This window comes from Siniperca chuatsi, linkage group LG16, assembly GCF_020085105.1.
Source record: "Siniperca chuatsi isolate FFG_IHB_CAS linkage group LG16, ASM2008510v1, whole genome shotgun sequence".
In the NCBI taxonomy this organism is placed as follows: domain Eukaryota; kingdom Metazoa; phylum Chordata; class Actinopteri; order Centrarchiformes; family Sinipercidae; genus Siniperca; species Siniperca chuatsi.
The window spans coordinates 8,823,775-8,846,772 of record NC_058057.1 but is presented as its reverse complement, the minus strand read 5'-3'; the positions used below and the strand labels follow the sequence as shown (position 1 = coordinate 8,846,772).

Genomic DNA, 22,998 nt, shown 5'->3' with positions numbered 1-22,998 from the left:
CCTTGCACGGTGCGCAAGAATCGGTGCAAATCACACAAAATCTTTGACATTTTCAGCAGCAGCCATTTTACTTCTGATCCTTACTGTTGCCAGGTAATCATTCTGTGAGAACAGATCACGCACACACAAGTATGTGTGCACCCATAGGTTCGACTCAAACGCATATGTTTACATACATATATAAACATATAACCCTCTCTCCAGATTGCAGGCTTATGCTCCATATGCACTGTACTTTCATATCTGGAATATTTCACTGTAACAAAGAGATGAACAAAGGGCTGATTCTGATGTACTATAAATGTTATTTTTTGCTTAGTCACTTGTCATCTGCGTAGTCATTTCACACTGACATTTGCATGCATGTGTTCAGCCAATCAGAATAAGCCTATCCAAACATATGCAGTTACTCCCTATAAAGGACAGTTGACCCACTGCTCTTTAGCACCTCTGATTGTCTTAGCACATTAACCCTTTGAGCCTGATTGCTGCAATGTGCGTCAAAAATTGCACTCCTTTTACTCAGAGTAATAACTCTAAAAGAAGTAACACACTGTTCAGCGTGACTTACACTTTACGGAGACATCAATATGTCCAAGATGCTCCTTGTAACTTCAACTCTAGCCTCATAATCACTACATTTGGAAGTTTTATCCAGTATCAACAATAATCCAATGATAGTCACCTGTTTCCATGGTTACAGGAACTGCTAATAGCTAATGCAGCATGAAGTTTCATGGGGCAAATTTTGCCTGTAGCTCACTAAGTTCATGGCAACAGTATACTTCCTTCTTGATCGGGTGGGGGGGGGACACCCTCCTCTATCCATTCATATATAGATATTTGCACAGATATTGGTCCTCTGCACTTTCTGTCAGGCTGAAAAATATTTTTCCCATTGCACCAATGCAGAAATCGCTGCTGTCTTTGCATTTGAATCATCCTGTTGACAGAAAAAAAAAAAAAGTTAAAGAAATACGAGAAAAGAATTGTCAAACAGCTACCTGCTCTCTCCCTGTGCCCCATATAAAAGAGACTTTAAAGTAGAGGATCAGGTGGTTTTCTTGGAGCCCTTTGCCTCAACAGGCAGAGAGCGGTGAGCGTGCTGACAGGGACCCATCCTGCAGCCTATCTGGGTGGTGGGTGGGTGTCAAATGCAGGCCCATCCTAGAGGCCAGCTTCTCTATTAGCCTCATTGATGAGCAGGGAGGAGGTGAGCTGCAGGGACACTGCAGGGAATGGCTCTTTCTGTGATCTTAGAACTAGTGTTACTTCCATGTCACCCTGCTGCTGTATGAGCCACTGAAGAAGCAGAGGATGGGGGATGGTTGCTGCTCCAACCTTTTTATGAAAAAATGATCCCCAGGTTTTTATAGCCTCATTCTGATTGGATGGAAATATGCTTGTTTTTTACATATTAACATCATACATGTAGCAGTTCCAATCCAAAAGGGGAGCGTTGACCATGAATCCAGCATGATGTGACTGCTGAATGAACCTCCTTGGCTCTATACTTATGTGGGCATTAAATGCCACATCATAGACCGGAACCGCACTAATTGCTGCATTGTGTCGCTGTGTGGCCGACTTTTAAATGCCCTTTCCATTCTCCTTCTCACTCCCCTCGCTGTTGATTCTCAGGGCAGGAGGGAACGTATGGCCCTTATTACAAGTTAAAGGATTATAAATTGAAACTGAAAGTTCTATAAAAGAGCTCTATTCATATGCACATACACTCGCAAACACACACACACATACACACTGCTCACACACAGACTTCTTCCAAAGCTCCCGACCTCGGTATTCCTCATTCGTTATGCCCAGCCGTCGCCTGGTTTGAGGTCATCTTTTATGAATTACTGGTCTAAATTTACGGTCTAATAAGTTTTTGAGCGTTTATGTGGCATTCTGCCTTGCATGTCCTCCACTGTGAAGTGCAAAAGCAACTCCAGAGTCAACCTCTGGAGTTTTTACTTAATGGACTACTGCTATCTACCAGTTACTCTTTGGTGAGGTCATCCTTGGTGTGGTTTGTGAGAGTGTCTATCTGTGGTGAATGTGTGTTTTGTTAGTTTTTGTTATGAATGACATATGACAAACCACCAGAGATAGTTGAAAGCATGGAGTGAACACACACTGCTTGGCTCTGTCATGTCCCCATTTTGGGTCTTTGCTGTCCTCTGGATTTGATGACTTTGTTGTGGAACAGGCAAAAAGATTTGCTATACAATATTTCAACACTGAGTTTGCAGATTGTATACTCTGTGCAGTTCAGGGGGAAATTAAAGCTGAAGTAGAGATAGCCAGCCCACTTCGGTCACAGTAGCTTCCATTATGGAGCCACAGCCTCCTGATTCCTCAACCACATCAGATTAAATGTGTCACCATGAATAATTACAAATCAGCTGTGTTCATCATGGCAGTTCAGCAAATTTCCCTCTTCTCACCACTGCTCATTAATGTTTCAGATGTAGCACACTGAGGACAAAGTGTTTGACTAAATACCAAGGAACACACAGATACACAAATGTGCAATGAACGTGTATCACTAAGCTCAGTGTTTCCTTTAATGGCGATTTCATGAGCTCATTGTAATAGTCGAGATAGCCCCTCTGAGGTTTGGCAACAGCACTTTATTGTTTTGTCTCTTTGTTCCTCCTTTTGTATTTTAATTTTGTCCTCTTCCTTGGCCAGTATCCTCAGTGTAAATTAGCTCTTCCCTGGCTCCCTCACATAATTCCACAGACACTTAAATAAACCGTCTCAAGTCATCACCATCATCATCATCTCCATTGTTATCCACTCACCCAAATAATGAAGCGATGGACATGTATGTGGTTATTTACTCAGTGTTCTCCCCCCACATGGCCTTTGTGGCATGGCAGCCAATTTAAAGTCAGTGTAGTGCGGGAGGCGCTCAGGAATAATGCAGCATAGGTCCTTGTGTTGCTAAAAACCATTTAGGTAGAAACGACACTAACGGTTGCTTATATGCTTACTAATTATTAAATACAATGAACATGTTTAAAGTTTGGATATAATACAAATACTTTACTTCTTGTTCTGGTTTTTAGCCTCCTCAATGCCACCACACACACACAAACACAAACACACACACACACACACACACTCTTTTACTCAACCCACCTGGGCTTCAGCCTCTCGTCCATATGGAGCAGCCTCTGGTGTGGCGCAGTCACACTCCTCACCAGCTCCAACTGGTCAAACACATATGCACACTCACACACACTCATACAGGTTCCAGAAATAGACATTTGGAGTGATAGCCTTCAGGGTGGAGCTGACCACTCTACCATACAGCCAGCTGTCTCACAGGAATTGGCATATACTTAGATTGGTCCACACACACACACATGTTGTATGAGTTTTACTTCTTCTACGTGATACTTCCTTTTTGGTTTGAGACGAATGAGACATGCTAAAGGACTTTGATGTTACCTGGGTGGTTCCCCTTTAAATTCGAATTTTCTTCATTTTTTTATGTTATAAAATATAAATATATATATATATATATATATATATATATATATATATATATATATAAACTGTGATGATACAGCAGCTATCTTGCATATTTTTAAATTTTTTCAAAAGATAAAGATAAAATCTGTAAAAACAGCGTCTAAGCTTCAGGTCTCTGGGTGGCTACTGACTGGAGCATGTTATAGCTCTATAAAGCCTTTGAACGTTGATACGAGACGTCATTTCCCCCTTTCTACAAACCCTCATAGCGCTGGTTATCAACCGTTAGCAGTTTAAGACGTCGGCCCCTTTATGACTTTCAACATTTAGGAGGACGCATTGTGTTGTTAAATTTGTATTCCAATTGGAAAATGGAAGCTAGGATGCTAGGCTAACTAGCTTCCACTCAGAAACTGGAAGCTAGTTAGCCATGCTAAAGTTAGCTCTGATTCCCACTAGATGTTACTTTTTGTTCATTTCAAAACATGCTGAGTCATTGGCAGTTCCCGCACATTTAGTGATGTGCTCGTCCTGCATTACAGAAAGAAAGGAGTGGGTTTAGCTAGAGTTAGCAGTCTCTCTTTCATGGGCTTGTTGTGGTGAGGGCAAATGACCAGACCTCATCACTCCACAAAGGCTAACAGCGTCGCCCTTGGAATTGAAGTGGTATAACGAACAATTTTTTTAATGCCCGCCCACACAGAATTGGTACCAATGAAATTACCAGTGATGACATCATCCATTGGCACCAAAAATTCACACCCCCTGGGGAGCACTAAAGTATAGGGGGCTCTATCACTGCAGAAAAATACACAAATACTAAAATCTTCTTTTTGGTATAAAATTTTGACCAAATATGCACAAGTCAAAACCAACCCCAAGGAAATATATACTCTTAGCAAAAATGAATTTTAATTTCAGTTTGCCTTTTAAAAATGTTGTCAAGTCAAAGCGCTGGTCTAAAACACAAGGTCACTGTGACCCTAAAACTATTTTGATACAGAAATTCAAGAAACATTAAGAACTAATTTCTACTAAAACTATTTAAATAGTATTGGTTTATTTTCTTTTGGGGATGTAGGCTATTCTGACACATAGGACAATAAAATGACTCATTCCTCACTCAAAGAGCCAGCCTAAATGTGTTGATGTAATGTCCTTAGCACAATGGAAATAGGGCACATAAGTCCATGAGGTGTTCACTTGTGTGTTATCCAACTAGCAGTAAGCCTTCTGGCGTTTGTTCCTCTCTCCTTGTATTTTGAAGGGTCTCAGCGGAGCGAGAGCAGGGTGAAATGGAGAGGAGAGTTAGTGGCGGGGAGAGAAAGTAACAAAGGAGATGCTTTTAGAGTACCAGGCCAAATGAAGCACCTTTTCTCTATTTGATAAAGCAAAAGGGAAGGAGATGGAGAGTGAGTATGATGGACGGAAAGAGAAGGGAGGGAGAGAGAGAGAGAGACTCAGGGGTACAGCGCTCAGAAAGAGGCAGATTTGTGAAGCTGAACATCAGTCCATACTTTCAGAAGGATTTGTCTTCACGTCATCTGTACTTTACAAAAAATAAAGAGTCACACCACCCTGACTTAACTGTCTCTACGTCTGAGTCTGTGCCTGAGTGTATATTTTTCTCTTTGTGATTCTTATTCTCATTACTATTCTCTCTCACTCCTCCACACACACACATCCTTTCAGTGTGATGATTTATCCCTTCATCTCCAGAGTGTCATTGAAGAGAGCCGTTTGGCTCTCCAGACTAATAACCGTCGCTCAGATGGAGAGAGGATAATGTTATTGACTTTCCTAGCTAGACTGCAGCCTGGCAGTCTGTGTGCGTGTGATTTCACATGAATGTACAGTCATGTGTATATATATATGTAACTTTTTGATTTTCAGCGTGCATTTTCGATTTTGTGGTCAAGTATCTCAGTCATCTCTCAGTGTGTGTGTGTGTGTGTGTGTCCACATATGTGGTTTTTCACCTTAGGGATCTTCTTCTGTCAGGAAACAGCCCCCTTGCTATTGTATTAAGTGACTTAATTCTTTCTGGAGACACCTTTGCTAGGTGGATGCTTACAGTGTCATGATTTTTGTCCAGGGCACATGCTTCCTGCAAGGAAAAGCCCTTACAGTTCCATTCACCAGACGGCTAAACAGTCAGTGGTGGTACTCTAACAAGCTTGGATTAGCATAGTTATAGTAACTGTGGGCAGGCCTCGCTCCACAAATAGTAAATACCACTTTCCTCAATGACAATAATTCTGTATTTACCTCAATGTGTCAGGATCAGTAGATTTGATTGCAGCCAAACAGGATTTGGAAAGCAGTTGGCATTTGTTTTTCATAACACACACCCACACACATTCACTTATTTTGTATGTGCACATGATCTCAGCTGTGGCTCAGTACATGCAGGAACCCCCCTCCCCCTCAAAAAAACCTTACACACATACAATAAACATGCTACAAATCTAACTTTACGCGAGGCATGATGGTGCAGGTGATTCTATGAAAATGCAGACTTGTCAGTTGGTCCCTGCTTCTCCCTGGAGAGGCTGTGGATCCTTTCTGCTAATTTTAGAAAGTTCTGAGGAGGTTGGGGAATGCTGGAGCTGCCCAGTTTGGTTCAACCAAGCCAAGCTTGGGAACTGAGGACGAGTCTTAAACCCTCCCCCATCCCCTGCAGCTGCGTGCACACTTTTCAGGAAAACATAGGGCGTAGGAATGGAAGGAAAGGGACAGAATGAAGGAGGAAGGTGGAAAGTGAAGGATCCAGAGTGAAAACGTAGGGAAAAAGCATCCAAGCACACGGTGGCCCGGCCTCTAGCATCAGAGTTACCACGTGATGGAGGATGTGCATGTGAGTGTGTGCTTGTTTGAATTGTGTGATTAGCGTGGCTGTTTGTCGCAAGCATATGCCAAGATTACTGTTCGCCCATTGATGTTTAAGTGTGTGTCTGTGTGTATCCTCTTATTTATGTGCGTGTATACTGAGACATATGCTGTACAGATACCCTTTGTGATCACAGTACCATACCTTGTTTATTTGCATGTGTAAAGTTTGCAATCAGCCCTGCAGTTAAAGGTTAAAAGGAGAAAGCTAGAGAAAGGTGAGAGTAATCCATCGTTACTCTTATCTCTTGAAGGAGAACATCGTTGCAAATGCCTGCACGCACTCTAACACACACACATGCTCTTACACGCGCAGAGCTAGAGTCACATATTGTTTTGGCTACAGGCTACAACTGGTTCTGGCTGGATTTAAAGCTACAGCAGTGGTTTTTTCACTTCATTTTGCAAAGCTCAGGGTTGAATGTTTCCGTGAGTTGTCTGCATCTTTATCCCTGACTCTCATCTGTTATCCAAGAAATAATTATCGTACTCAGTTCCTACATGCCATTGGAAGAGAAGGGATACTCTATGTGTCTTAGTCATCTTTTATCCCATGTCACTCAGTGCACCGCAAACTGATTTTCATAGTGTCTAAATAGACAATAATGCAACCAAATTGCTTTTAACCTCCATCTGGAAACAGCACTTGATGTGATTGGCTGTTGAGACAAGGTCTAAGCTCAAGCCTGATGGGGGTGCTTTTCGTTAACCTCCTTTGGCACCATGCTCTTCTCCGCCATCTAGATTATATTGGCTTTAAGGGCTCTTTCACGGTGAGTCATGTTTATTTCATTGTCCCTTTTATGGCACCGCTGTTCCCCTTTTAACCCCTCGCCTCCCTGCACGCAGCTAAATGTTCTGGCAGTACACAGGAGAGTAAGTTATAGAGGTAATAAATATTCGATGGCCTCAGCTTCGACTAGGAATGTGTGCTAATCTGTTTCAAGTGCAGGAGAGGGACTTTGCCTCTCTCCCGCTCTCATTAGTTTATGATTTCTGCTTGGAATTGCGTTGCTTAATTTTAAACAAAGTCAAAATCATATTTATGTAATGTAATTGAACTGAAGAAAATTAAACCAAAAAAGGTAAAATTACTCATGTTTAAAATTAGCCATATTGTACTAATTTTTAGTATCGTTTCAATTGATTCTGTTTGAAATTTCACTAGAGAGCTTGATGTCGCTTTACTTTGCCAAAGTTCCTAAATCCCCCTTAATGCATGTCTTAATAGCAATAGAAATTTTCCAAACCTTTGTTCATTGTGGTATCCAGTTTGTTATTTTAACCAGCGTTTATGACGTATGACATTTAATCCTAACTAAATATGCAGACTTCAGTACATATTGGATGTTCTGTAAGTAGGAACTGCCGAAAAACCTTCACGTAAACCTCCCAGTGGTAATTACAAATGTGAATTTTATGTTGGCTCTCATATCTCCCATGTGGCATTACAAATTTAGAAACTGTGTCAACATAAGCAATAAACATACCGTGGGGGGGGGGGAACAGAAAGAAACCCCAACAACAACAGGAAAATGTGACAGTTATTCAGTTTCAGCCATTTAAAGGTACTATATGTGTTACTGCTGTGTGATTTTACTGTGTTAAAAGGACGTGTTAATTGCTTATTTGCAGGTGCTGCTCCTGCATGTGTGGGTGGAGAGCAGTTATATAGCATACTGAAGCTACGTCAAGCTCAACAGTTAAGTAGGTGATAAAGTATTAGACACATTGAAAATACCCATCAGTGTATGTGACCGTCTCATTAAACTAATTAATACTTTTTTATCAGACGTAGTCCTAAAATAAGAGGTGACATTTGTTGATGGAGTCTTGGGCTGAAACATGTGATATGTCACCAAAAGTAATGATAACAGTAGCATGCAGCTTCATGCTCCACGGCTCTATCCACAGGCAGCATTGAACTGACAGAGACTGATGTGGTGAGGTGGAGGCACGGCCAGGCTTCTGACAGGAGAGATAATAGCCAATAAGGCAACGCCACTCTGGAAGATTGACAGGCTCCAGGGAAGGCCCCGCCTGCCCACAACCCTGTTCCGTGGAGCAAACCTCTGCTCAAATACAAACGCTATAGCAAACATGCACATGTGTATACACACACGCACAAAGGTGCACATTTAAACACACATCCTTGCACACACATACATGAAAGACTTTCACATTATTGACAGGTTGTTTACTTTTCAGTGAATGCTCACAGTAAATTATGTATGTAGTCCAATACAATATACAAATACATCCACTCACTATAGCTTAAAGTAATTAACACAGAGAACAGAAAAGCAAATTTTATGGTAAAACATATAATGTGTAAGGCAGACAGATGAAAACAAATAACTCACAAACCCACACAGATGCAACGTGATGCAAGTCTATCCATACACTTTTCTGCAGAATGGTGGAGAATACGAAACTGATACAATGCTCATTGCCGTCACTTCCCATTTTGGCTCAGGATGGCAGCTGTCAGGCTGATGCAATAGTTGGCATTCAGGAGACATACTGTCAAAGATCGTTTGATAGGAAATAATACACACTGCGGATGACTACTACTGAAAATTGTAATCCACAGTTAGAACCATTTAAAAAAGGAAACCACTCAAGGAGTCATGAATGCTGTGCCTGCAGTGTACAGTAATTCAATCAATATGTGACAGTATAAACGCACAATGAAAGCTAAAAACCAGACAACTAAAGAATCAATGATGTCATCAAAACATTAAAACTGGAGCTGTGTGTACATTTGCCTATGGACATGCCTCAGATCTCTGTCCCTAAAGTGCTGATGGATTCTGCCTTTTAGCTTTCCATAAACAGCTATGAAAGTTTTTTAGGGCGGCTGTGGCTCAGGAGGTAGCGCAGGTTGTACACTGATCACAGGGTTAATGGTTTGATCCCCAGCTCCTCCTTCTACATGTTGAAGTGTCTTGGGCAAGACACTGAACCCCAAGTTGCTCCCAAGGGTCAGGCCAGCACCTTGCATGGTAGCTCGCTGCCATCGATGTGCGAATGTGTATATGTGAATGGGTGAACGAGAGCCAAATTGTAAAGCACTTTGGATAAAAGCACTATAAAAAAGAGCAGATATAATCTAATATACCATATTAGTATATTGGGGAAGTTAAAGGTAATTAACCCACACTATATAGTATTCTCAATGACAGCAGACGAGGATGAACGGGCGAGGACTGCAAAAAAGAATGAAAAAACAAAACAAAGAAAAGCACACAATATTCACGATACACGACTTATTCTAAGGTAATAAAAACACAACGATTCTGATTTTCAGGTGATTATACACTAATGAAAACATACTTATAAATATTATATTCCATTTCTGACAATATCTCCTCCTAAATGTTTTAATAAGACATTCACATTGCAGTATTGCTTGTATTTTTACATACAGTACTTATAGTTAAACAATATTTTTTTAATACCGTAGATTCTCATGTAAAAGCTGGTATTCAAATAATGGCCAAGCACGAACGAATAAAGGCCGGTTGCTAAGTAATAAATAATAATTATAAAAAAAACATTGAGGGGAGTGGAATTAGCTGTAGCCTACTATAACTCACATGGTAAATTTATATAATGTACATTTCCACAGCAATAACATGTTATACTTACCACTCTGCTGCTCTGAGTTTTTCTTCTGGAGGAAGTTTGGAGTCTGGAGTAGAATGCCGGATGTGACACTTGCTGTCCTGATGAGCATTCTTGCTGTGGAAATGGACATCATAATGAATTTATCACCTAAGCAGATAAACTTGGAGCAGATTGGAGTTTTCATTGCCTGGGGAACAGGAGAAATTAGAAATATAGGCCTGTCTCTGATATAAGCCTGTTCTATCTGCCACTGAGGTAAATAAAGCCCACTATTTTAGAATTTACAGTATGACATTTCATCTCTCTTTCATTTCCTTAAAGTTATTTTAATGACTTGTACTGCATTACTAAAAATCCTTTTAAAATAAATATTATTCTAATTGTATGAATTATAGATACTATATATTTTCTCAAATTTTTCAATGTACTGTACTCGAGCAAGATCAACATTTTATTGTACAGTTTGACTTACATCTGTGACATATGTACATTTGACAGCTTTTTATATACTGAAAAATTTACACAGGCTAGCTACAGATGGGGCCAATATACACTGTAGCATTTTAATTTATATTACATTTATCATGTTTTATCTTGAATTTGTATCCTTTATATTTCCTTTTCTAATTCTTATTTTTATTCTTATTCTTTATTGCACGCTAGCCTTTCAGCACACCCTCAAGAGTATGCCACCATGTATTTCACTGCACTTATTAAATGAACATGTGACAAGTAAAATCATTGAATCTTTGAAATCTTTGGAATCTTTTAATTGCAGCCTTAGTATGTGTTTTGGATTGTCTTGAGTATTTCTTTTTCAGCATTACTTCACATTTTGAATTGTTTTCTGGGCTTTGACAAATCCCATCACTAAGCTCTGCTTCACTCAAAGAATAAGTGTAGATGGCAGTGCCAGTCACTGATTGCATAATTAGCCCCTGCCTTTGTAAATCAGATGCAAATTTCATGCAGATTGCAGGAGCAAAAAGAAAGGTTTCATTTAATGGACATAAATCTGGCCTCAAATGTTCACAGTGATGGATTACATCGCATCCCAAGCTGTGTTCATTTTGGCACCTGATTATGATTTAGTTTAAGTCTTTTGACAAAATTGTATATCAATTTTAGTCTCATTTTAGTCATTTGATTTTTGTTAGTTTTAGTCTAGTTTTAGTCAATAAAAACTAAAGACATTTTAGTGTAGTTTTTGTCTGTGACATTTTAGTCAAATTTTTTGCCATGTATTTTCATTTTTATGCCTTCTAAGCATTTTGAGGCTACAGCTGTCACCATCTTTGTTGTGTACCATGCTACCATGTGTTGTTGTCGTCTATTGCGAGGCTAGTGGAAAAGGCATCAATTATTTGTCCACACACACAGTGTCCATGTCACTCTGCCCTGCAGTAATACAAAAGACTGACTCTCCTCAGTAAATCCAGTTGGCATTTCAACTCTGGCTGTTTGAACTCTGTCATTCCTGCTCACTTAGCATTTGCAAGTGAGCATTCACTCACTTCTTCACTAAGCTATTGTTCATTGTCTGGGTTTAACTTGAGAGGAGAAGCTAAAATGTCAGATAACGTAGTGATATTTCTTTAGCAAGCATCTAGAAGAAGATTTAGATGGTTGACCACCAACATTATCCTGGAACTTACTTATTCCTTCTGATGGTGTAGTCCCTCATTCGTCCAGGAGTGTTCTATCATAGAAAAGGTTTCGGTCGTAGTCATCTGGACACTTCACAATTGAGAATGACTTCCGGATGGGAGCCGAAACGTCTTGATTCTGAAAACAGTGTCCAGATGACTACGACTGAAACCTTTTCTACGATATTCCTTCCGATAGCAACACGAAAGATAGCCTGAAAGTAATGTTAACGTTACATCCACAGCACTTGAAAATGTTACATCACCTTCCCTTTTTTTTAATTTTGGCATGCTGCCTGCATTCTTTTCGTCCTAGTTCTCGTTTTCAGAGGTCAAATTTTATTAAGTTTTAGCCTTGTTTTCAAAAATAGGTCATAAACTAATATTTTTCGTCACCTACCATACTGAAATAAATGTAAACCAGTGGCTGCCTTGACAGGTGGAAAATTGCTCCAAAAACGTTTAGTATGCTTGTGGTAGTGATATAAATATAAAGAAAAGCATCTTCATACTCTCTCCTAACTTTCCTTAGCATTGAGGAGATCAATAAAAGACTAGTCTGAGATGTCCTCCTTCAGACCCTCCCTCTCCTCCTGTCTACCCTTTAATTGTCAAGTATTACTAATAGGAGTGCAGTCATCACATCTCTGTCTTACTCCCTCTCTCTCCTTTGCAAACTCATCCTCAACCCCCACCTCCTCACTCCAGTATTCGCTCCGCACAATTGCCTCAGTTGATGGGATTGGACCTCAGGCGCCTGCCCCCATTCTTCAGACACCCCCCCCCATCCCTCCATCATTCACTCCCGCCATTCACACCATCCCCCCTGTTGTCACTCCAAACCTCATCACTCACTCCATGGAGACTCTGCCATCAGCAGCCAATAAGGAGCATTAGTGACACACATACACACACACCCACAAACATGTTGAAAAACACACAGAAGGTGACAGTGACTAGTTTGTCACAGCTAGTAGCCAGAAGGGAGCCTTGGGCCATGTCCACACTAATGCAGATACATTTGAAAATGACATTTACCTGTCCAAGGTTTTCCAACTATTTTCATATTATTTTCTCATGGCATGGTGTTTACATTGAAATGCCAAAAAAAGAGGAAAAATGCTTCAGATTCTTCAATTGAGCATTCACATGCCACTAGCGGCAGCATTACACCATTTCTGCCAGGCAGCTTTCTGCTGTTTTATGAAGCGTTATATGTCGTTCACAGGGCAAACATAAAGAACATTAGCAAGTCAAGATTCTTAAAAACAGATCACAGAATCTCATACATAATCAGGCACCTGAGGTCAAATCATACGTGAGTGTTCCATGTCCAATTTAAACTATAATGCAAGATTGGCAATTTCAAATTTAAACCATTATTGATTTTTGTTTTACCACCTACCTCTAAACACAACTTTGACATATAATCACTGTATGCAATCATAAAACAGGTTGTAAACAAGCCAGTTTATCCAGATTATTTAAACCACTTTATTTTATAGTTAAAGTGAGCACACATGGTGTTTGTATATAGCCACAAAAAGTACGGTTGGTCAAAGTGAACCAGGAAGTCGGTTTGCAAACTGTGGAAGTTTACAACGGACAGTTCGACTAATAATTTTACCATTACCATTTGGTTTCTGTTCCACAAGTTTGGCTAGCCTGTAGGTTTATTTAAAATAATACATAACAATAGGCTAAATAAGATAAAAAAAACACAACATAACATATTAGACTATACCCTGTATATTTTAGATGTCTTGTGTACATTGTTGACAATCTGACTGAAGGTACTGCTAAAGGAAAAGGCAGGAGGTAATTTAATTCATTAGGATTCACCCTCTGAGGATCATGATTATCCATATCAAATTCCATGGAAATCCACATTATACTTTTCACAGTATCTCATCAAGAACGAAAGAGTTTGACGAATGAAAATAATGTCCTCATTATGGCACCATGGGTGGCGCTAGAGGAAAAGTCAGGGTATCCTCAAAATTATTGGAACTCATCCTGTGAGGCTGATGAAAATCTGTACCAAATTTCATGGGAATCCATCCTATACGGGAGTTGTTGAAATATTTCACTCAAGTGTTGGACTGACGGACGACAACGCCATTCCTAGAGCCGCACAAATTGAGTGGCTAAAAACATAGACATGACCCTATTCTCCCCCGAGTCTCCCCAACAAGTTCACTGGGTTTAGCCTACGCACATCACCAGCCGATAAGAAGACTGAAACACAAAGTCAACCAGTTGACCTGCTCACTGTGCAGGTCTATTAATAAAATTACCAGTCCACTGAGGGTAACCACAGTGTTGTAGACTAAGTGTGTCTCATATAGTGTAGAAGCTGACCACCATGCTTCCCTCCATGTACAGTACTAGCCTGTCTACCATAATGAGTCATACTCTGTCGCAGTCAAGATGCTGCATTCTTCTAAGTCTGCTTAATTTCTCCCTGCAGCAGTTTCTATTGCTTGAACATTTTGAAGTGGAGGGTTTATTTTATTTATGTACTTTGTAAATATTGCAATAAAATGAGCATGTACTATAAGTAATGATGGTTTCTCAACTCTAAATGCATGTTTTTTTCAGCAGGAGGTCTTTCAAAAATCTTTGAAATCATAATTCTTAGATACAAATTTAAAAAGCCTTTCATTTGGGGAATTTACTATTGCAGAAATCTTCTGACTGTAAAATAGACTCTGTGAAAGTGTTGGATTTGTGGTGGTATTTGTGTGCTTTGAGGGAGGTGAAGGGGGACAAAGAGAGAGTGGGATTTGGTGGGTGTCCTGTGTTATCAGGTGCAGTAATAAGGTTTATCAATGCTGGAATCACAAGCCACAGGGACAGCTCTTCACTGCTAGTCTTAACACACAGTGTCACCTCTCTTCTCTGGAGGGCCATTGGAAGTGCCGCTGTCTCACTTTCCCTCCATCTGCCACTTTCATCCTCCTATTCTGGCTCTCGCCGCCTCTCTGTCTCCCAAACTCTCTCTGCTTGGTTCCTGTCTCTTTTCTTTCTCTTTTCGTCTCTTCTTTCTCACTTCTTTTTCTTCTAGACTCTTTTGTTTCCTCCATGTCACTTCTATTTATGTTTATCTCTCTCTTTGTCTCTCTCTCTTGTCACTCTTCCTTCCTCAGTCTGTGCGCGCAGACATGAAAGTCGGTCTCAGACAGGTCGTTCGCCGCGACTTCACAAGGTTATGTGAAGTACGAGATGAGAAAAGAAGTGTCAGGGTGACAATTCACTTCAACCTCTTAGATACGTCATGTGACATCTTGAAAGTTGTCATGAAGAGGACACATTCAGCGTAGTTTGTATATAGTTTTTGACTGGAAAATAAATCCCTGAGCAACGTTACATACACAACTTTCTGGCCACTAATGTCACTACTTTTGTATCCTGGATTTAATTTAATTGTTGCTACAGTATATTGGTAGCAATTGGGCAGTTAGATATTACCATGTAATATATATTTTACCAAATCTCCCTCCAACATAAGCCTGCCTGACAGTGCCGCCTGCATTTGAAGAGAGACATCACCCATGATGCTCCAAATTAATTTGACACGTGGTAGCTCACCATTGAGCTTTAAGCTGCACAGTTGCATGGTTAGTGTTACCCTCATGTCGGGAAGCATTGTTCATATTTGGCTGTGTCAGGCTAACCATGCTGCTTGAACCGTTATTAGCAAGTGATGCTAATTTCTCACTTTGGGGATGGACAAAAATAGAGAATGGATATGACAGGGTGAGAGAGAAAGGGTGTGAAGAGGCATGGATTTTCAGATTTTGTTAAATGCATTGTGTGGGTTGACACCACAACCTTGAAGGACTTCGGTTCCTGAGGGTGTCACACAAACAACAATAGCTAAAAGCAGAACTTAGCTTTCTATGTTTAGGTCTGGAACTTCAGGCTTGTTTATCTGCAAATGTAGTGCAAACATGCATTTGATGTGTTGGATGTCAGCACAGATTGAGTTCACTTCACCAGAGAAAAGTCTCCTTGGGACTAGCACTAGTGTTAGTTGCCCAGCTAGCGTCCGTGTGCAGTGAGGCTTATGGGCTTGGCAGCCTAACAGCTGTAGCATCTCCAGCTAAAGTTGGAATTTTGCCACAATAATCACAATGCCTCCTGTCTCTAATCCTATCATTAAACTCATCTGATTTCCCGTTATGTGTTTTAAGTCTTTTGCCTCCCACACTGATTAGGAACAGTTTCGTATCCTGTAGTGATCTTAAGGAGGTTGAGGGTTGTGGACCGGAGCTCAGTAAGGTGTCAGCACTCCCTGCTCGAAGGCCCTTGGGGTCAGACTAGAGTGCGAGCTCAGGCAGTATGGGTGTGTTTGGCGAGGGGGAGCGGAAGAGAATGGGAGATGGTAATGAAGGAGCTAATTGCTTCCAGTGGATTTTGAAATCGAACCCCAGCCCCCAGTGCATGGGCCTGGCAGCACACAAATGGAATATTGATAACTATGGCGAAAATAAGGGAAAATGACCCTGCTATATGATCGATTTGAAAGCCACAGAACATGTCTCAACAGGCAATACATTTCCCCTGGTTTTTATGGATCCGTATACACTTACCATGGGTTTAATATTGCTGAGGTGCACAAATATTACATCATATCAACTTGCTCTCTCTATTATTCATTGCAATACTGTTATATTGATAGTCTCTACAGCTCCACTGCAACTTTGTAATTACATCATTATAATTAATACACAAATGGAGAGTCAAACATACCATAGACTGGTAGCTTTTTACTTTAGTATACAGTATAGATAAATGATTAGACATAATATTTGACATTGCAAGTTAAGCAGAAAAGAGGGAAGCTGGGTGTTATTTTTTCAACAATGAAACGATCTGAAAATGAAATTTTTATTGATCTTCAACAAGATCAAATATTTTCTAATGTACTAAAAGGTACAAAGATTTAAGGGCCTATTAGTAAAAAAGAACCAACTCTGACACTTCTTTTTATACTTACAGTTCACAGTTAACACTGATACTGTGCAAAGACATAGTCATATAAGAACAAGACTAAGATAGCGCTGTGAGGCTGTACCTAGGAACAGCAATGCTTTGAGCTAAATGCTAATGTCAGCATGCTAACATGCTCACAATGACAGTGCTAACGTCCTTGATGTTTAGCAGGTATAATTTTTACTATGTTCATCATCATAGCATTAGCTCAGCATTTGCCAGTTAACACTAAAAACAAAGTACAGCTGAGAATGATGGGAATGTCATTAGTTTTGCGGATATTTGGTCATTAATTTTGCATTTTTTGGCAAATTAAAAAGTTGACCTGATGTCAACATTCACCCTGAGGGGAACATGAATGTCTGTACTACATTTAATGGCAGTCCATCCAATAGTTGAGATATTTCCCCAGAAAAGAAAAATGTTAACCTCATGATGTCGCTAGAGGAAAAGTCTTGGGATTGCCAAAGTCAGGGGGATTCATCCTTTGGGAACCATGAATGTCTGTACAAAATTTTAATGGAAATCCATCCAGTAGTTGTTGAGATATTTCAGTCTCGGCCAAAGTTTTGGACTGACTGACTTACCCCTAGAGCTGTGCTGCCAGTGTGGAATTCTTTTGAATACCATAAGCCTGTCTTATCCAGAGATAAACAAGATAATTAGAGTATACTGGATAGATGAGGGGAGTAGCTATGACAATAACCTTTCTACCTTGTATCGGGTAAGAGTAGAAAAGGTCAGGTGTCTGATGTGGATCTGAGGGATTACCATGCTGCATGCCTACATAGAAAGCTTAGATGTAGAGACAGAGGGTACTTGCTCTGTTTTAAATCAGAAGTCTGACTCACCTTTAACTAAGTTGCTCACCATACATGCAATGTTGGATTGGAGGGTGTTTGAAATTTCTAAACCAGAATCTTTCAGCCTTCTACCAAGATTTGCCATCAGGCATATGCAAGGACCCTCCAGGCAAGATGTGACAGAGGGCCCTCCAGTGTCAGTGTAGCATCGGAAATTTCAACAGAACACGATTATAGTGCCAACTGTTTCAAGGACTCTCTCTGGCTTGGGAACCCCAGAGGGTTTTGGCCCATACTCATCCAGATGTGCAATAAAGCCAATTGGAGCAAGAGACCCATTTTGTTATAGACATTGATGACAATGTAACCACACTGTAGATATATAAATCAATATTTTATTAATCATCTGAAAGAGTTTCTCATTGAATGATTCTCAAAAAAGCTACAAAGAAAGTACTATTTTTCTTCACTACCTCCAGCACTATCATTTTCATTTGATGTCCTAGACAATTGTGCCAGAACAATATTATATGGATAGACAATCTACTGGCTTCTCCATGCAGAGAATGCCTGTGCAATTTCTTAGATTAGATGCATGAAATATGTAGAGATGGAGGGGTTTTTGATTCTCCAATGTATATTCTGCTGCCTCTCTGTGTTGCGCTGTCTCAGTGGTAATAATGGGTTTCTATTTATTCCCCTGGCACATGGATGAGGGCTTTCACAGGGCCTTTGTTGCCTCCTATACTACTTCCTCTTGTCTCTGTGTTGCGCAGAGACATGAGTTTGACGCCGAGGGGAGAATTTCTCCATGACCGGAATCAGCACCCTATCATCCCACAGCCCCACTCCACTTTTCCTTTTTGGTTCTCTCTCAGTATTCTCATTCTCATTTTTTTTCCTCCTTCTGTATCTTTCGCAACGCTGCTCCCTCATGTTTACATATAGCCTGTTCCAAAACAACAAACTGAAGCTTTACAGCCTGCAGCCCGTGTGCTTTCTATCTCTTTTTTTTCCTCATCTCTCTCTTCTGTCTTCCTGCTTGTCTCCTTTCACTTGCCGTGGCCCTCATGGTTTCTCTGTGAGTACACAAAAGAAAATGCAGGATGCAGAGGAAATGAAATGACACATTGAATATGGTATTGTTGGCAGGTAATGACATAGTTACTGTTACCATGTGCCACAGCGGTTAGTTGGTTTGGTATGTTGGCAGGACTTTTTCTGAAGGTTACAATTTCTGAAAGGTGCTGCCTTGAACACTGTGCTCTTGTGAGGAGGAATCTTTTACCCCTACCCTTGAGTCAGTGGTGCCATATCCAACTTAACACACTGTAAATAATTGACAGCGAGTCTGACCTTGTCTCTAATAGATTCACCCAGACCCAAGCTGACCAGAGTGTGTCAAACCACCTTTTAGGAGGCAACAGGGAAAGTGTCAATTATTTCATCACAGATCATAAGGAAACACTACTCCTCTTATCCACTCTTTCTTTCTTGTAGAGTCTTCTCTTTCCCTCAGTCCAGCAATTTTATTTTTGCTTTCTCACTCTTTCCATCCATCCCTGAACCCCCCTCACGTTCTGTCTGGAGCTGTCTCACTTTACTCTCTGTGTCGATCTAAAAAATGGGCACAGGAAGTCACTTTGCAACAGCGGAGTGATATAAAACTGTAAATTCAGGCTAAGTTTGATTTATGCACACCATTAGTGGGGAATAGTGTTCCATCATAAGTAGTCTGTCTGTCTAGAAGCTGTATGTGAAACCTAAACCCACGGTCGTATGGATAGGATTTTATGATCTGAACTGAATGATGGGATTATCATAGCTGTAATTATGGTGAGCAGTGCATTGTGTGTGTGCGTGTGTGTGTGTGTTTGCTTGATGTAACCTCTGCAGCATACAGTAGTTCTCATATTTACTGAGGCTGCTTTCATGATTGATGCTGGGACCTACACAGAGGCTAGGCTTGTTTCATGTTTTAAATATTCTATAATAAATGCGAGAATGAATGTGATAATGACTGTTGGGTTGTAGTCGGCATGGCACACAAAACTCATGAGGAATTTTTTTTTTTTTTTTTTTGTAGTGACACATGGTGAATCATAGCAAAGTGCTGAAAGTCAGTCCTGAAAATGTATCACTTACCTTCTCTGGCTGTCATGAAAAGATCCTCCTTTTAGATCACTCCTAAAAGTAACATGTCGTTTTTTGTCTCGTCATTTCAGCAAGAGAGGAAAACGTGGCCACCTTCCGTGGCTCTGAGTACTTCTGCTACGACCTGTCGCAGAACCCCATCCAGAGCAGCAGCGACGAGATCACACTGTCCTTCAAGACCTGGCAACGCAACGGCCTCCTTCTCCACACGGGGAAATCCGCAGACTATGTCAACCTGGCTCTAAAAGATGGGGCCGTCTCCCTCGTCATCAATCTGGGTTCCGGGGCCTTTGAGGCCATTGTGGAGCCAGTCAATGGAAAATTCAATGACAACGCCTGGCACGACATCAAAGTGACACGCAACCTGAGACAGGTAATCGGGGGTAGCAGTGATGGACGGAGTTTGGAGACAGGTGGATTTTTTTTTTGTGCTGTAGATTAGCTGCTTCCAAGAGCTTTGAGACATAGCTGGCGTTAAGAATGTCACCTTGTTCTGATTGGTTGTCATTCCATCGCCACAGTTCAGATACATTATTGAGACAGATGTCATTATACTTTTGGTTGTTTTTACAATTACATGAATTCTTTTTAATTTAATGTCATTGTTTAATTTTTTTTCTACTAAATGAATAGTTAAAAAACACAGGGCAAAGCAGTTCTTTTGCATGTAATTGATAGCTTAGTCAAGGCACCATTATATTAAGCTTATTGAACTTGAGTTCCCCCCTGTGTCCTCAAATTGAAGTTATCTGATCATTCTATTTTGCTTCACACTCCCTCAAGCTGACACTTCCATCAGGTGCTGTCGCTCTCTCCTTCCTTTCAGAAACTGTTTTTGTGTTTGTGTAGAATGTAGACTTTCACTTAGCCAGGCAGAGAGTGTTTGCCTTTGAGCCGTCCATTAATGCAGTATTTATAGCTCAGATGATCATGATGCTTTTTAAAGAAAGAAATACATTTCCATCAAAGATGTGCATCTGTTGTGCATAAGCAGAATTTGTTAGTTGACATATATTGTTTACCTTTTTTTTTTTTTAAATGTGATTTAAAATTAGCTTGTATTGCTGTGAGGTGGAGCTAGTATGAATCAGTGCTGTCTGCAGGAGGCTGTAGAAAGAGAGTAACAAACTAATGAGACTGTATCGAGGTAGTGTGGAGTTGTCCATTGTTTTGGTCGACCTTTAGTTTGTCTGCAAGGTGAGACTGCACTTAGTGTTGCTCTGAGAGCAGCACAACAAGTAAGTGCCAATTTCCTGACCCTCCCTGACAGTAAGCTTTTGCCCCACAGTTTAGTAAATAGTTGTAGCTGAAAATCCCAACAGGATAACATACAGTTTAGGGGGTTAGAAGCTAAGAGCCAAAGGCTGCTTGCCTGCTTTCTTCTTTCTTTCTTTTTACAGATCTGTCTTTCTGTCACCATCATTTTCTTTCCTCTTTGAAAGGCACACTCTGTTAGATTAAGGCTGAAAAAAAAACACTACAAGTTTTGTTGGGGTTTAAGCCATCCTACACAAATTTTTATCTGAAAGTCCCACATCGTACAGTATTATCTTAGTTTTTTCTTGCAGGACTCTGAAAGACTATAGAAAATTTGGCTAGGATGGCAAGACGGCACTTTATTACTCGAGCAAATCTCTGACAAATCATGTAGTGTTTTTTCACCGCAGCACTAACTCATCCATGATTAAAGTCATTTTTTACTACTAACCAATATCTAACCAACTAATGTACTAACTAACATCCTAATTCTTCATCGTTGCTTTTGGTTTTTGTTTTCTGTCCATCCTTATTAACAACCTTTTTTGTTCACTATTCTTTTGATTTCCTTTCTTCCCCTTTTTCTGGAAAGCAATCAGGCATTGGACACGCTATGGTAAACAAACTACATTGTCTGGTAGATATCATTCTTATTGTCTTTTTTTTGGGTTTGCCGTGTGTCCCCTCCCCCTCTCTTCTTTTATTCGTTCTCTTTGAGTTCCATCCTAGACACTCTTATCAAAAAATGAGGAGATGGGTTTGTATTACCAGGCAATTCTTTCTTCGCTTCTTCTCAATTTCCTCCCTGACCTGCCAACAACCTCCTTCTTTAACCCACAATCCCCCATCCTGTTTTTTTCACGTTGGCTTTTACTTTTTTCTCTTTGTTTCTTCCACATTATTGCAGATTTCCAACAAGTAAAAAAAAAAAAAAAAAAGAATTTGACTTCTTTGCCTTTGTCAGGGCAACTTACTTTTTATTTTATTTTTTCACACAAAAAGTCCCCATTTTTTGTGAGGACTGTCGTCCAGAACTGACAGATGCTTACCACAATCCCAAAGATGGTGACCTCGACACAGAGACCTAAAAGAGGAACTACCAAAACGTGGCAACCCTTAACCTTCAATTGCGGGAGCTCTGACAGTTGTTTCCAACTCACTATGGCGCATGGCATGCCCACACCTCATTGACCTCTCATCTCCCAAACTCATAGAACCTCAACCCTGTCACCCAAAATAACCACTAACACTCTAATTCACTCACTCACTTTCCCCCTATCACTGTATCACTCACTCTGCCCTCCCTGTGTGTGTTATTGTAGCATGCTGGTGAAAGTGGTGTTTGTGTGTTTTGGCTAACCTTGATCACCTTTACCCCTGGGCCCATATGCATAACATTTCTAAGAATAAGCGTACTGATCTAGGATTATCGGTCTGGTCCAGTGACATTGAAAATACAACCATGACACCTGAGCTAAACCTGATCATAGATCAGCATCAGCTATTCTGAGCGTGTGTTTGAATATGGGCTCTGGTCTTGATTGTGCATGAGCCTCTGCACGCTGTGTGGACTGTTCCAGCTTTGTATGGCACCATTGATCCACTTACTCCCTTACATGTCCAATTAAATGTGTTTAATTTGCCTTCTAACAGTGATAACCTTGGTTTGCACATTGATGTGGTGTGAAAAGCCTCCCTTTGTTTTGCATGTGCGTGGATATATAGATGTAGATGTCTGCAAGAGAGGGAAGAAAGTGAGATGGATGGTGTGAGAATAATCTATGTGCAAGTGTAGGCGCTTGTGTGTGTGTGCGTGTGTGTGTGTGTGTGTGTGTGCTGACAAACGTGTGTACTGTATATGTGTGTGTCTGCAGTTACCAGATAAATCCCGAAACCTAAGACAAGTGCAGTCAATTTGTCCTTGGTTTGAACATTGTACTAACCCTCCCCCAAACTTAAGTTTCCAAACCAAACCTAGGATCCATTCTCTTACCCCCATCAAAGATAAAGAAAATATGCCTCTGCCATATTTTCTTTACCTGTCCTGTGAATCCTATGGCAAAAATTCCATTAACAAAATCCAAACGCTGTCTGGTCCAATCGTTTCAAGGTACCAAACGATTCTGTAAAAAAGGTTC

At 40.5% G+C, this 22,998-nt stretch overlaps 1 protein-coding gene across 13 annotated transcripts in view; it reads left to right on the top strand.

Annotated features, from left to right (window-relative positions):
• The window catches only part of nrxn3b (neurexin 3b), a 280,052-nt gene that overhangs the window by 52,485 nt on the left and 204,569 nt on the right, over positions 1-22,998 (top strand). For 11 of the 13 annotated variants that reach the window (XM_044168844.1, XM_044168842.1, XM_044168845.1 and 8 more), the window contains 2 exons: positions 19,675-19,976; positions 21,453-21,497. In XM_044168844.1, coding sequence (XP_044024779.1) covers positions 19,675-19,976; positions 21,453-21,497 — 347 coding nt within the window. The remainder of the gene's footprint in view (positions 1-19,674; positions 19,977-21,452; positions 21,498-22,998) is intronic. The other 2 variants (XM_044168837.1, XM_044168840.1) reach the window with 2 other exon arrangements.